Raw genomic sequence first — 16,754 nt, forward strand, 5'->3', positions numbered from 1 at the left:
AAAGTCTCTAAGCATTTCTTTAGACTGAAAACTTTTTGAAGACAGGTTTGTCTCTTATTTACATCTCTCCCTCCATAAGCATTTAACACAGTTTTACGCATGCTAGATGTTTAATAAATATCTATTTAATGACGAGAAAAATCAAATCCAAAGTTCATCCTCTCCAACTTAACTACTATTTTTTTTTTTTTTTTTGGCAGCTGGCTGGTACAGGGATCTGAACTCTTGACTTTGGTGTAACCTTAGCTCTAACCAACCAAACTAATTGGCCAATCCAGCTCCCCAACTTAATACAGAATCTTAAGTTAATAAGATTTAACTCTGTTTCCCTTTAAGAGAAACTCAGATTTAAACTCATACAGGAAATGGGGGTAGGTAGGAGTGAAAGTAGTATATCTTTGACCATTTTTTCAATTTCTTTCTAGTTACTGATTTTTTTTTGGGGGGGGGGTACAGGGATCCAAACCCTTGACCTTGGTGTTATCAACACCGCACTCTAACCAACTGAGCTAACTGGCCAGCCCTATTAGTTACTGATTTATATAAGTTTTCTAACTTTTTTGTGTTTCAATTTTGGTGATACATATTTTCCTAAAAATTCATCCATTTTTCTTAGATTTTCACATTTATTTGGTCTAAACTTGAACATTAAATTTTCTTATAACTTTATAGATCTCCATATCAGTGCCTATATCCCCTTTCTTATTTTGTAATGTGCATTTACATTTCAAATGAACAGGTCTTAATAATAAGATCTTAACTTTATCATGTTATATTTTTTAAGTGCTAATTCACCAGTATTTACTTTTATCCTTATTAATTCCTTGTTCCTACACTCTTCTGGTTTATTTTGTTCTTCTAGTTTCTCAAGTTAGGTGCTTATTTTCAATATCTCCCATTTGTTAATAAAAATATGTAAGGCTATAAATTTTTCTCTAAGGCTTTGGTAAAATCCCACAGAATTTGATGTAGTGTTCTCTCTATTAATATCTTTAATCTAAGGGCTATTTTAAAAAGTTTGAAATGGCCAGGTGGTTAGTTTTTTGGGGGGGAGAAAGGGGTGAGAAGCTTTTTGTTGTTAATTTTAGGTTTATTGCATTGTACTAACAGGATGTAGCCTGTTATAATTCCTACTTTTAAGAATTTATATTTTTTGGGCCGGCCCAGTGGCTCACTCGGGAGAGTGTGGTGCTGATAACACCAAGGCCCCGGGTTCGGATCCCATATAGGGATGGCCGGTTCGCTCACTGGCTGAGCGTGGTGCTGACAACACCAAGTCAAGGGTTAAGATCCCCTTACTGGTCATCTTTTTTTAAAAAAAAAAAAAAACAAGAAGTGGGATACAAACTATATGTACATATAAACAGGCTATTATCATAAATTATCAGCAAAATGAAATCTAACAAACTTATTTCCTAGGAAGTGCTTTTAATACTGGCAATTCACATACAAAATTCATATCTTTTTTTAAAAAAATCAATTTAAGGCAAATAATGGGAGGAAATAGCTAAAAATAATCCCACACTGATGATTCAATATGCAAGGACACCAACCGTAAAAGGGACTACCATATTACACATGCATTAAATGACAGGCATTAATTCTTACATGCATTATCTCACTTAGTACCTCCAACACCACTCAGGATGTTATTTTCCCATTTTAAAGTTGAGGAAAATGAGATTTACACAGTCGAAGAAACTGGCCAAAAATCAGCCAACTAGCAAATGCTCAAATCTGAAGCTCATGCTCATTGTACTAGATTGAAATTCTGTCCAAAAAGTTGACAGATCATAGCATTCAAGAGAAAGAAAGTCATCAATGATACCTCAATTCTTACAAAATCTGGTGGCCAGAGTAGTTCATGAGGTGAACTCAAATTATAGAAACATCAAGCTACTACGAAGTTTTATGAGTTCATAAGATAGACCCTCAAAGATGCAGAACACCTCCAACATGTGTGCATTGGGAACAAATAACTCCAATTGTGTTAAAAAAAAAAAAAAAAGGAAATAACTAAATATCAAAACAGTTAAATTATGGTCCATAAAATTATATTTATAAAGAGTCTTTAATATTTGTGAGAATATCTATCAATAAAAGCAAACTCTTATAGTAGACATGTTTGGGGGACTGCTGCCTAACCCATGCTTTGGAACTGACCCCTCCTCCTCTTGCAGGGGTGAGCTCAAGTGGTCACTACTGCCACTAAAACCCTGTCTCCTGACCACAACTACCTGAACAAAAGGCGGCGCCTAACCCATGCTGAGCCAATCAGATACCACAGTACTTGCATTAAACTTCAACCTGGTTTCAAAAAAGTACAATTTGGCTAAAATCAGTACCTTGGTAACCCAAAGTAGAAGTTATGGGGGAGCAGAAATTGAGACCCTTGCAGAGGAAACTGGCCTCAGCATGGAGAATGGAACAAACACGCAAAGAGAAGCAGAGACAAAAGACTACACAGCTCCAAAGACAAAGGCGAAAGCCAAGGGCTTTCCAAACCCCATCCCTGCTTCCTGCAACTAGACTCCAAGAGACTGCCTGGAATCCTTACAATCAATCTTCCTTTACTTAAATTTATTTGAGGTTTCTGTTCCTAACAATCAAATTAATCCTTGAGGGTCAGCCCATGGCTCACTTGGGAGAGTGTGGTGCTAATAACACCAAGGCCAAGGGTTTGGATCCCTATATAGAGATGGCCGGTTAGCTCACTTGGGAGAGTGTGGTGCTGACATCACCAAGTCAAGGGTTAAGATCCCCTTACCAGTCATCTTTAGAAAAAAAAAAAAATTAATCCTTGATAGATATAAAATTATATAAAGAAAAAAAGTATTAACAAAATTGCCAAACATTAAAGCAGTTGCCTCTTAGTAGTACAATTAGGAGTGGTATTTTCTAATGTTTATAATTTTCTTTTCTTGACAAGTTTTCAACAATGAGCCTGTTATTACTCAAAAAAAAATCCGAAATGAATAAATGAGGCTATTCTGGCTTCAGATAATTAAAGCTTTACTATACTTGTAAAATCGGGTAATTCAGAACTATTACTGACATAGACTATATAAAATCCAGGGGATTTCAAACCTTGTTTCAGAAGACACTTGGATTCTTTGGTGATGTTTCCAGGGCCACCTTAAGTTGAACACACCCCCTGCAGTCAACACTTTTTTCAAACTCTTTCCAACTCAAAACCTCTTTAACGTCCACTTCACTTAGGACAAGGACTTCAACAGATATTTTATACAAGGTGAACCACACCCCCATCCACCCATGTCTTCAACCAATAGTATCAGAGCGGAAACCTGCCCGAAATCAGGCCTGAGTACCTCTCTCTGGTATCTGGAAGGAGAGAGATTCACACTCTTCACTGAAGGAGCTAAAAAGGGCAACCTCCCTACCATAAAGAACAGAAAAGCATAAATCAGTTTGCAGGGAGCATAAAGCATGAACAAGACCCACCAAAAAAGAGCAAAAACTGGGCTGGCTGGTTTGCTTAGTTGGTTAGAGCATGGTGTCACAACACCAAGGTCAAGGGTTTGACCAGCCAGCTGCCTAATCCTCACAACAATGCCATGATATAGGTACTGTCATCCTGTTATAAAGAGGATTGTGAGGCTCAGACAAGCTAAGTAATTTGCCCAAAGTCACAAGGATTCAAACCTAGAAAGCCCAACTCTAAAATCTGGGTGTTTGATCACTACTCTATACTGTCTCTGTAGTAGGGATTTAAATTCAAATAAGTGGCATTGTTCATGCCATTTGTTAGAAATCTACAAATACATACTTTCTGTCATAGCAGAACAGCCTCTCAAGTCTCTCCCAAGCCTAAGATTCAATGACTGACTTTCTGATAACACAGATGGGTTCCAGGATGTTACTGTCCAAACTTAGTTTACACTACTTTTTAATCTTCCTTTTGAGCCCTCTTGGTTATGCATTCATTATAGGATGCAGGAATGGGGCTACTATGGGTCACTTCAATATAATTCTACACTCACCTTCTTGTCCCATTCCAGCCACCCCTCCTGTCCATTTTCAACACAGATATGGCTGCAATACAAAAGTAAAATATATTTTTCAAATACAAAAGACCTTTCAATTAACGACAGACCACATGTATGACACTAATCCCATAAGATTATAATGGCTATACCATTATAATCTTACTATTTTGTATTCCTTTTTCTTCATTTTATAAGTGGCAAGGTACAATAGTCTACATTTCTCCCTCAGGAAAACAAGTTGTTTTTCATCTCAATTAAGGCGTTTATCTTTCTTTGGACCCTTTATTAAGAAATTTTCCCCACCCTCATTCTACAACTTCTAAAATCAATCATTGTTAATCTGTGGACAGTGGAACAGAAGGTCCATAGAAGCACATACATAATTTTGTTTTAGTAAGCCTTTTCCTAGGCGCTCATCATATTTTTTAAAAGATCCATGAAGCAAAAAGAACTACTGAGCTAAAGAAAACTGTACAGTAGCATACGCTATGGGAAATGAAAGTCAAAATAAGTACTCTAATGATTCACATTTCCGCAGCACCTCAACTATGTTTTGTTTATTTAGCCAGAAAACATACTCATGTTATAAAGAATGTCCCAAATGATAAGAATCTAAAAGGATCTCCTTTAGCTATTTAAAAATGCAATCAACTGCAACAACCCAATCCTAGGATACCTAGTTAAATTGTATTTTGCCATACATATAATTGCGGGTTAACAAGTCAATGAAAATGATAAATGGCTTATAATCTCTTCTTCAGTCTTTGAAAACTGTTTTTCCTACCTCAATAAGATAAAGAATTGTTCATGTATTCACTCATTCTATCAACAAGTATTTATTGAATGCCACTATGTACCAGGCACTGCATTTGGCCCTATCAGCTACTGTGATTAATTCTTGGTTCTTCTCTAAATTGTTGTCTCAATCTACAAATAAAAGTTAGAGCATATCATCATATTTGCATGCCTAGCAACTAGCATAATGCCTAAATCTTAGTGGGAATTTAATGTGTACAGAGCTGTGTAATGAGAAAACACATTAAGAAAAACCTCTCTGGCCAATTTTTTTTAGTCAACTCAGTCACTAAAGTCAGAATGAAATTAAAATCTGTCACCGACACCAAAAAATAGAAGCAAAAACTTCTAAACATAGGTCCTTCTGATAACGTTTTTCTTGGACATACAAAGACAAGGAATCTCTTAGTACTACAAAAAGGACCCTAAACAATGTCAGGAATGGATAAGATTCGAAGGCCTTTCAATAGGTGCCATAAATATAGATGGAAAACTTCACTGATTCGCAAGCAAACTATTTTCCCTACACTCATCTTGACATTAGCTTCCAGGCCCCATTGTGCCAAAAGCAACATCAAGAAATAACAGAAATGAGGAACAAAAGGAGCAAAGGGGGAAAATACGTGTTGAGATAAACATTTCAGCTCAGGCTGAGTGGAATGCTCTAACTAAAAGTTACCGCAAATGACCAAAACAACCTATGAGTCTAAAAAGTTGGTTATGCAAGTCTGGCTGTTATAGTTCACCGTGTATCAAGGGCATTGTTTCCTACTTGAAAAAGTCCCAAACAAACATCCTGCCTGCAGCCTTCTCCGGGTTCCGCTAACCTTAGTTATTTCTGTGACTCTGGGTTTAAAAAACAAAAAACAAAAAAAGACAAACATCAAGTATTTAGGAGGGGCCTAGAGAGAACTTTTCACCCCTAACCGCAGCCCAAGATCCTCCCACGGGAACGCCGATGGACCGCAGCTCAGCCCCAGCGGCGGAAGGGAGGCCGGCCACGCCCGGATGCACGGCGGCTGGGGTCCAGGCCGGCAGGTCCGCGGGCCACTCGCTCTGCTGGAGCAGCCCCGGCGCGGGGGCGGAGCGCAGAGACAGGGTGGGCCGGGCCTCACCTCCACGGCCTGGCCCAGCTCCAGGTCGAAGCCCACCACACACACGCAGTGAAGCCAGGCCGAGAAGCCGTCCCAGCGCAGCAGGCCCCGGCCGCGGCCATCGTCCTCTTCATCATCCTCCGCCAAGGATCCCGCCGCCACAAGTGCTGGGGCCTCACGCCCCTCGGTCACCGCCACAGCCTCGTCCAATGACCCTCGGGAGCCGGGTCCCAATGCCGCCGGGCCCCGCAGAGCCATCCGCCACTCCTTTGCTGTTCGCGCCGCCTCCACCGCAGACCGCGCAGCACTGTGCGCTCGTCTCGGCGCAGGCGCAGCCGCCGCTGCTGCAGCCTCCGGGGACCTCTTGGTCGGGGCGGGGCCGCGGGCCACGTGACCCTGGGAGCCAGACTGCGCGGGTCCTTCCGGAGCACGGCGGCGGCGCGGGGACGTCACGCTGCCTCTTGTCTAGAACTGTGGAGCCGGTACGAGCTTTGTCTTACAGCTGTTTAGGATTGAAACGGTGGTTTACGAATCCTTGTCACCCGTGTTCTCAGTCCAGTGATCAGTGAATGAATTATTCTTGGAATGACACCGTTCGTAATTATTAAAATAAGGTGTTAAATTATTAACAGAATGGTGACAGTGGCTAGCATTTATTGAATACTGTGCCAGTTGATATGCTACGTACAAGTACAAATATTTACAAATATGACTTTATTGAATCCTCATATCGCAAGTAGGTAGACATTATTTATTTTTACAGATAAGGAAATTGAAGTTCTGAGAGGTTAGTGACTAGCTGAACAAGTATGATAACTCCTATGCAGGCTTACACTTCACTCATGCAGTCCGCTGATTCAGATATCTGTGCCTTCACTCAGCTGTTCCCTCTCCACCAAGGCCCCTCCCACCTTTCTTGGCCTGTCTGTGTTCACTCAACACACACATCTCCAGACCTTTCCGAAACCCCAGGCTCGGCAAGGCGGCCTCCCAGCAATCTGTGAATAAGCTCTCTGAGCAATGGGGCAAGCATCTGGTTTCATGCAGCCTTGTATTCTCAGAGGTCAACACTGGCCTGGACACCCAGAATGTACTTGTTATGTTGAATTGTTACTGATCATCGGTGCAGCAAGATACTACTGACTAGGATTCATTCAGCACCTGCTATGCTGAATATAAACAGCACAATGAAAGTAGGAAACACATAGTACCTCAATAGAAAAATGGGTAAAAGTTGATAATAAATAATTCACAATAAATGTATTCTTAAAAACATAATGTTCATGCTTTTACAATCATTATCGTATCTAATCCTTCCAACAGCCCCAAAAGACAGGTCCTGTTATTATTCCCTTTTTACAGATAAGGAAACAGGCTCCATGAGATGAAGATGTCACAGCTAGTAGATAGCAAAACAGAGATTTACACCCAGGTCTTTCTGAGCCTGAGCTCAAAAGCACTTTGCTGTACTGCCCAGCCAAATCCACTCCATTTGACAAACACTGTCCTCTCCGCATCCTTAAAGTTTCTGTTTGTAGTGAATGTTAGCGACCCTGTTTTCAAGAAGATGGTCAAGTATCCACAGACATCAGTAGTGATGTTTGCTAGAGACTTTCTTTAGAACAAAAGATGAATTACGGACAACACTTAAGTTAGAGGCCAAGTCTTTGGCCAAAGCAACCTGCTATCCTACTCCAGAGAACCACTGTAATTAAGAGAAAAAAACCATATTCTTCATTCAAGTAAGTCTCTAATTCACTATTAGGAAAAAACAGTAGCCTTTTGTATTAGAAAAAGAACTAGTCTGGAAGTCAAAAGGCCTGGATTCTAGCACCAGCTCCACCCATGATCATGGTAGACAAGCTGCTCCAAGACGCAGTTTCTGCATTGGTAAATGGGAATGATCACTACTAACTCACTATCCTGACTGTTGTGAAGAGCCAGGCTATCCTAATACACACATATTACTGGATGCTACTTCATTGTTAATGATTCATAAGCTCTAAACACCAATTGTTCAACAGAGTTTTTTGACACATGGATACAAACTACCATTTTCTTAAGTGTTGCTTTATAATATTGGGTTGAAGGGTAACCTTATCAAAATTTAGTACCATAAAAACAACATACAAGAGGGCCAGAAGTTTTATGAGAAAGAAAGCACACCAAGGCTCTAGAGAATTTTAAAAATGAAAAAAAAAAAAAAAAAAAAATTCAGTTTGTTTTGGAAACACACACACACCCACACCCACACCCACACACTGCTAAAAACTTTATACACAGAATTCACCAGGGAAAACAAAGTAGCTATGGCTTTTCTTCCCTGCACCCTAATAACTTTGATATTCTGCCTTAGAGGCTATTTTAACACAGTTTCTGTGGTTAATACTTGTATGGGATCTGAGTGGGGGAAAGTACTGACAACTTCTTCCTTTTTAAGGTTCATTCTTAGAACCTTTGAATCTGAAAGGATCTTGGATCAGGTCATCACTCCAAATTTCCCATCCTTTTCATGAATCTTATGTTCGGTCAGCCAGCTTCTTTCCTAACACTCTCTCAAAGTTAATCACTACCTTTCAGAGCTGCTATTTTCTGGATGTTCGTGAAGGCTAGAAAATTCTTCCTTTTACAGAGACAAGATCAGCCACTTTGTAAAGTACACCCATTAGTCTAAGTTGTGCTTGCTGAGATTATGCAGACGAGTCCCACTCTTCTACATGGTAGCCCTGCAAATGTTTGAAAATAGTCATCCCACATCCCCACATCTTCTAGCTTCCGGGGTAAACTACCCCAGATCCTCTAACTGTTCCTCAAAGGCTGTAGTTTCTAGGCCATTCATCACCTTGCTGCCCAACTTGGGTATACTCCAACTTGTCAACATCACTCTTAAAATGTGGGAGGAAACACCATCCTCCAGGTGTGACCTGACCACTGCAGAGTGTACCCTGGAACTATTACTTTCCTTGTCCCGGCTACCAGCCTTCTATTAATGCCAGTTCCGATCATATTTGCTTGTGTTGGCAGCCAGGTCACATCACTGGCTCAAGTTGCATTTACTGTCAACAAAAGCCCTAGATCTTTTTTCATGTGAGGAGCACTTAAGTCAGGGTAGGCTGCATTAGCCAAGAGCATGACTGGATTCATGGCTCTGCTGCTCTTCTAATATTACCAACAACAGTGAACACAGGATTAAAAACATTCCAAACTTCCCTACTCATCCCTAACCAAACTCTTGGCATTTCAGCAATTTTTATAGTTAAAGAAAAAAAGAAAGGAAGAAAAGAAAAAAGAAAGGCTGAGCATTAGACAATAATGTGAATTGCAATGTCAGGTCTCTGGGCTTAGTTTTACCAAAAAAAACCCGCAGTGAGTCCAAATGCCCTAGATATTTGCCTAGTTGGGCAGTAAGGGGACTTCCCTCTTGCACTTGAGGTAAATGCCAGGACTGCTGGGGCATACCTACACTTGTGGAGGCAAGAAAATACATTGAGAAATACATAGAGGCCCAAGTACCAATGTGTTATCAGTAGAGATCTGAGTTTACTGCCATACATCTTTGAAAGACAAAATGCTCAAATGCAGATTTTGAAGGATTCAGCTAAAGAAGACTATAAAGTGCACTAACAGGTGCTTCCTAAACAGTATTTGTAAAAGCTTTTTTTTTAAAAAAAATGGTAAAGAGCTTTGTTTTTTTCAGCTTTTCATTCCTAATGTCCTTGTCAGGCACTCAGCAAATATTTACTGAGTGAATGAATGCATTTAAAAAAATGAAAAAAAATGGTAAAGAGCTTTGTTTTTTTCAGCTTTTCATTCGTAATGTCCTTGTCAGGCACTCAGCAAATATTTACTGAGTGAATGAATGCATTTAAAAAAATGAAGCATCTCTAACTGCTGTTTCTCTTATTTTACAGAATTTTCCTTCCATGGTCAGTTGGGTGAGCACATGAAAAGTTAATATTAAAATGTTTCTTAAATATAATTCACTCTTAGCTTATGAAAAGTAAAGATAGTAACACTTCATTTATTTGAAGATTACTTTTCCATCTGTCTGATGCAGTTAGTACCAAGAGGTAGGTTTACTAGACCTAATGGCAGTCAAAATGCAAAACCAAAAATGTAACCAGTACAGTTCATGCTCTGTAATGAGAGAGATGTGAGCCCTTCACTCATAAATTGTTTTGTATAAATTTACACACAATTCCAACAGATTTATTTGTCTGGTTTCTAAGACTAAGCAACAAATAAGAGTAGTGAAGAAACTGCTTGAGTCTGAGGATGACAGGAGCAGAAAACAAAAGGCTATATGTTAACAGAATAGAAGGAAAAGAAAAAAAGGATTCAGGAAACAAATACAGAAGGATACGCAGAAATACTATTAACAGTGGTTGCCTCATGGGAAATAGAAGTGTTGGAAAATAGAAGGGCCGGCCTGGTGGCGCACTGCTACAGTGCGCCGTTTGGGAGCGCGGCAGTTTTTATTTTCTACACTTCTATATTTTTTGAGTTATTTAGAGAGGGCATGTGTTGCTTTTATAATTAAAACATTAATTATAAAATAATTTATAACAAGATAACAAGAGTGTAACAGTTGCTTATGATAGTAAAAAATCAAAAACCACCTAACAATGGGTAATAGATTGAAAAATATATCTATTCGATAGACTCTTGTTCAGCACTAAATACGTCATAGTCTAATATTTTGTGACAGAAAATTTTTCAAAGTATATATTTACAGTAGAAAAAGGGAGGTTACAAAACAAAACATAATGAAGTCCTATTTTTAGACTATATGCAAAAAAAAAAAAAGACTTTGGAGTAGATAAAACATGTCCAGGGCCGGCCCGTGGCTCACTTGGTAGAGTGTGGTGCTGATAACACCAAGGCCCCGGGTTCGGATCCCACATAGGGATGGCCAGTTAGCTCACTTGGGAGAGTGTGGTGCTGACAACACCAGACTTTGGAGTAGATAAAACATGTCCAGACATCCTGACATATAAGGAAATTTTTTCTAGGAATTAAACAATATTTTTATTTCATCTGTGTAACATCCACACAACTCAAACTTATTTTTATAACAAGAAAAGAGCTATAACAGAAGGGAAATAAATTAAACTTAAATGTTTTCACTAATATCTTTGTGGCAGAAACTGCTAGGCCACTATAATAATTAATTTTATGTGTCATCTTGACTGAGTCATGAGGTACCCAGATGCTTGGTTAAACATTATTCTCCGGTATGTCTGTGAGGATGTTCTTGAATGAGATTAACATTTGAATTGGTGGACTGAGTAAAGCAGACTGTTCTGCCCAATGTGGGTAAACCTCATCCAATCCACTGGAGACCTGAATAGAACAAAAGACACTGAGTAAGGGAGAATTTGCCCTCTCTGCCTGACTGTCTTTGTTCTGGGACATTGATCTTCTCCTGCCTTCAGACTCAGCTCTGACTGGAATTTATACCATCAGCTCTTCTAGTTCTCAGGCCTTTGGACTAGGACTGAACTACACTATAGGCTTTCCTGGATCTCCAGCTTGATGACTGAAGATCAGGGGACTTGTCAGCCTCCATAACCATGTGAGCACAATGTACTGCTCTAACAAATACCTAAAAATGTGGGAGGGGCTTTGGAACTGGGTAATGGGTAGAGACTGGAGGAGTTTTAAGATGCATGATAGAAATATGGATATTAAGAGCAATGATTCTGATGAGGGCTCAGAAAAAAAGAGGAGAGCTGTAGAAAAAGCTTCCGTTTTCCCTCACTTTTTTGTTTCTTTGGCTGCTGGCCGGTACAGGGATCTGAACCCTTGACCTTGGTATTATAACACTGAGGGCTAACCAAGAAAGCTTCCATTTTCTTAGAGAATACATAAACAATCATTGACAGAATGTTAGTAGAAATATGAATAGTAAAGGTTGTTCTGGAAAGGTCTCAAATGGAAATGAGGAACATTTTATTGGACATTGGAGAAAAGATGATTCTTGTTAAAAAGTGGCAAAGAACTTAGCTGAGCTGTGTTCCAGTGTTTTGTGGAAGGTAAAACTTAAAAACAATGAAATTCGATATTTAGCTGAAGAGATTTCTAAGCAAAGTGTTGAAAGAGTGGCTTTCTTCCTCCTGACTGCTTGTAGTAAAATGTAGTAAGAAAGAAATTAGTTGAAGAAGGAATTGGTAAGCAAAGAGAAACCAGAACTCAAAGATTTGGAAAACTCTCTGCCTATTCACATTGCAAAAAATGAGAAAGCTTGTTCTGAAGAGAACATTGAGGGTGTGGAGGAACAACCATTTGATAAAGAGATTAGTATGGGTGTGAATGAACTACAAACCTAATTAGCCACCCAGGAGATCTCACTGCCAGTTTGAATTGAAGGGGACAGAGACAGGATAAAATGAAGGAAGACTGTTAGACTTCAGATTTTACAAGTCCAGATCATAGAGCTATTCAGCTGCAAATATGCACTATTCATCAAGACAAAGGAAGAGTGACCCCAAAGGCAGTTCAGAAACCATGAAGGCTGCCTGCTCAGTTTCAAAGTGGGGTTGGGAAAAGAAGGGCATTGCCTTGGTTTTGGTAGGCCAGACAGCAGCTACCCAGAGTGCCTTTTGGAGTGTCTATGAGGTCAAAACTTGTCATAATGACACTAAAATGTTACTTGGCCTTTTTCACTGTTCTCAAGTAAACAATGGAGTTTCCGAGTAACCACACAACTGGTACACGATGGAATGAATGGTCTATGAGGTCAAAACTTGTCATAATGACACTAAAATGTTACTTGGCCTTTTTCACTATTCTCAAGTAAACAATGGAGTTTCCGAGTAACCACACAACTGGTACACGATGGAATGAATGGAATGCAGAAACACATGAGAATTTAGAAGACTTTTGTTAAAGAGATCCATGTCAGTTTTAATTTCTAATGTAAATATTGACAATCCACATAACAAAATTCTTTGGGGTCTTTAGTTTTTCTGAAAATAAGCAAAAATTCACCTAATTAGCATATTAAACTAATGTATTTATTAATTAAAGATGTCATACATTTTTAAATATAGCTTTGTTTTGTAAAACTTGGATTTGTCTTTTGTTCGTTTTGTTTGGTTTTGGCAGCCAGCCTTATGGGAATCAGCACCCTTGACCTTGATGTTATAAGGCAGTGCTCTAACCAACTGAGCTAACCGCCAGCCTGTTTTTTGTTGGTTTTGTTGTGCAGTCCCATTGCCCTCACCTGCGCATTATCCATTGTACCTTCTGCCTAAGAGTCCCCAGTTTTCCAATGGAAAACCAACTGTTCAACATTCTCAGTCCATGAGGTTCAGGAGGAGGTAAGCACAACCGCTGGACTCCAACATGGACGTATAACCCAGGTGTAGCCTATCAGTGTGTTCCTAGAACAATGATGATTGCAGGCATATCCCATGCATGACTCAATCAAACAATGCAACTCACCCCTGAGAGTTGTTAGAACTGTTCTGAAAGAGGTACTATTCTAACACCAGGATAGCTGAGAGGTTAGAATGTAAGCTTGGAGTCATGAGCAGCCATATCACCATAAACAAAGAATTGACCCAACAGAGAAAAAGCCAAGAAATGGAAAGAGTAAGACTGAGTCCTAATGACACCAAATGACATCAGTTTAGCCCTGGATTCGACCAAGGCTGAACTTTTCATACAAGTCAAATAAATCTTCTTTTTTGCTTGAAACCAGTTTGAGCTAGGTCTTTTGACATGTGCAACTCTAAGAGTCCTAATATAATTATACATGGTAAATAGTCCTGATTAATTACATTAGCCTTTTACCACACCAAGTGCTTATGTAAAATCTTCCCTGAGAGCTTATTTACCAAAAAAGCAGTATAATAGAATACTAACCTAACGGACAAAATGGAAGGAAATATCATTACTATAATATAATCATTATCATCTAGCTAAAAGATATTTATCTCACCAAAAAGTGAAACAATTCTCATTGAAAAGTAATCTTCAGAACAAAGAGATGGCCTAGTTCATTCTCCCTTTCTTCCTCCAGCTATTTATTTAACCTATGAAAGATACAGTGCTAAATTGTGAGGGATAGCAAACTGAATAAGATGTGTTTTCTAGGATGTTACAATTTAGCAGAGCACATTAAACATGCATGCAAATAAGTTACACACCATTCTCTGAGAATTAGAGAATAATAAGAAATAATATCTAGAGGAGGCCGGCCAGGTGGCTCACTCAGTAGAGTGCGGTGCTTGGGAGTGTGGCGGCGCTCCCGCCAAGGGTTCGGATCCCATATAGAGACCGGTCTGTCCACTCACTGGTTGAGCGCGGTGCGGGCGCGACACCAAGCGTTGCGATCCCGTTGCCGGTCACAAAAAAAGACAAAAAGGAAAAAAAAAATCCTGTAATATTGTTAGGGCTGTTAAAGTTCTTGGAGATGCAATAATTCTTTCAACACACAAAGGAGGAAGTGGCAGCTCAGCGAGCCAGTCAGTGACTTAGTTCCCATAGCAAGTCAGTGGCAAAATCCTGCTAGAAACCAGACCTCTTAGACACAGTCCAACATTCTTTCTTACTTCCCCACCCTACGTCTGTTAAGAGAAAAGCAAAATACCAAGAAGTTTCTTGAATGATAATTTTTCTTTAGTACAACCTAAAATTGAGAGAGAATCTCAAAAAACACACTAAAATAAGCTTGATTCTCATTTTATCATTTGTAGAAGTAAAACAACCAAGGCTTTGCCTCAGTTATCATAGTTGGGCTTCAACTTTTTTTATGGTTTTTCTCTCCTTGATTTTAGTTCTTCATTACTCTAATTTTGAATGTGTGGCAACCCCACCCAAGAAACTCCCAAACAGCTTGCTTTGAACATGTTTGTTCTCTCTATTCTGGGCAGACTACCGGAGTCTGACAGTGCAAACTAAAAATGTTTCCTAAATTAAACGTAATCCAGGAAGTCTTCCTTGGCTGATTTCTCCGCTAGGTAGTGCCAGCAGGCACAAAAGATTAGGATACTGCAAATTCTAATTCTGTTATGAGTAAGAGCTTTGTCTAGGGAAAATAAAGGACATACAAAGATTCCAAGCTAACACTGATGTTCCTAGACACCTTCTTGTCAAGAACTTACAAAGAGGACTAGTTCTCATTAGAAATAATTGTTGCAGGGGCCGGCCGGTGGCGCACTGCTACAGTGCACCGCTTGGGATGCGCAGCGGCCCTCCCGCCGAGGGTTCGGATCCCACATACAGACCGGCCGCTCACTGGCTGAGCAAGGAGCGGGGGCAACACCAAGGGTTGCGATCCTGTAGCCGGTCCTGGTCCGGTATGGGCGCAACACTGAGGGTTGCGATCCATTGCTGGTCACGAAAAAAGCTCCCGCCGCGGGTTCGGATCCTATATAAGGATGGCCGGTGCACTCACTGGCTGAGCACAGTGCGGGCAACACCAAGCCAAGGGTTGTGTCCCCTTACCGGTCAAAAAAAAAAGACATTAAAAAAAAAATCTGCTTTCAAAAAACAAAGTCTGAGTACTCACACTCCCTGATTTCAAAACTTGCTACAAAGTTACAGTGGGTACTGGCACAAAGACAGATATATATAGACCAACAGAGTAGAATAGAAATCACAGAAATAGGGCCGACTCCGTGGCTCACTCAGGAGAGTGCAGCGTTGGGAGCACAGCGGCACTCCCGCGGCCGGTTTGGATTCTATATAGGGATGGCTGTGCGCTCACTGGCTGAGTGCAGTGTGGACGACACCAAACCAAGGATTACGATCCCCTTACCAGTCACAAAAAAGACAAAAAAAAAAAAAAAGAAAAGAAATCACAGAAATAAACCTTTACTTATGTGGTCAAATAATTTTTGACAAGAGTGCCAACACTGTTCAATGGGGAAAAAACAGTCCTTTCAACAAATGGTACTGAGAAGGGTCAGCCCCGTGGCTCACTTGGGAGAGTGCGGCGCTGGGAGCTCCAAGGCCACGGGTTCGAATCCTATATAGAGATGGCCGGTGTGCTCAGTGTTGTGCCAAGGGTCGCAGTCCCCTTACTGGCCAAAATAAAAAAAAATGGTACTGGAAAAACTGGATAACCACATGCCAGAGGATGAAGTTGGACCCTTACCTTATACCCTATACAAAAAATAACTCAAAATGAATCAAAGACCTAACCATAGAGCTAAAACTATAAAGCTCTTAGAAGAAAACATAGGAGAAAAGCTTTTTGACATTGGATTTGGCAATGATTTCTTGGATATGACAGCAAAAGCACAGTCAGCAAAAGAATAAATAGATAAATTTGACTTCATTAAAATTAAATACTTTTGTGTATCAAAGGACACCATCGACAGAGTGAAAAGGCAACACACAAAATGGGAGAAAATATTTGCAAATAACTTATCTGATAAGGGATTAATACTCAGAAAAAATATATATATATAAACTCCTACAACTCAACAACATAAAAACAAACAATCCAAATCAAAAATAGGCAAGAACTTGAATAGACATTTATAGAAAGAAGATATGCAGATGGCTGATAAGCACATAAAAAGATGCTCAATATCACTAATCATTAGGGAGATGCAAATCAAAGCCGCAATGAGATACCATTGGACATCCATCTGGATGGCTATTATTAGGGGAGGAAGGAAAGGGGGTGGAGAGAGGAAAGAAAAAGAAAGAAAGAAAGAGAACAAGAGTGAGAGTGAGAGAGAGAGAGAGAAAGGAAGGAAGGAAGGGAGAAAGAAAAGAATCAAATTTTGGTGAAGATGTGGAGAAATTGGAACACAAACGTTGTCAGTGGCAATGTAAAATGGTGCAGCTGCTATAGAAAACAGTATGGAGGTTCCTCAAAAAATTAAACATAGAATTACCA

At 39.8% G+C, this 16,754-nt stretch overlaps 1 protein-coding gene across 1 annotated transcript in view; it reads right to left on the minus strand.

Moving 5' to 3' along the window:
• The window catches only part of LOC103598694 (protein DENND6A-like), a gene marked incomplete at its 3' end in the record, with an annotated part of 36,584 nt that extends 30,427 nt beyond the window's left edge, over window positions 1-6,157 (minus strand). The window contains exon 1 of the mRNA XM_008582740.1: window positions 5,918-6,157. Coding sequence (XP_008580962.1) covers window positions 5,918-6,154 — 237 coding nt within the window. The remainder of the gene's footprint in view (window positions 1-5,917) is intronic.
• Window positions 6,158-16,754: the final 10,597 nt, after the last annotated feature.

The sequence above is a fragment of the Galeopterus variegatus genome, unplaced genomic scaffold (genome assembly GCF_000696425.1).
Source record: "Galeopterus variegatus unplaced genomic scaffold, G_variegatus-3.0.2 Scaffold2713, whole genome shotgun sequence".
Lineage (NCBI taxonomy): Eukaryota > Metazoa > Chordata > Mammalia > Dermoptera > Cynocephalidae > Galeopterus > Galeopterus variegatus.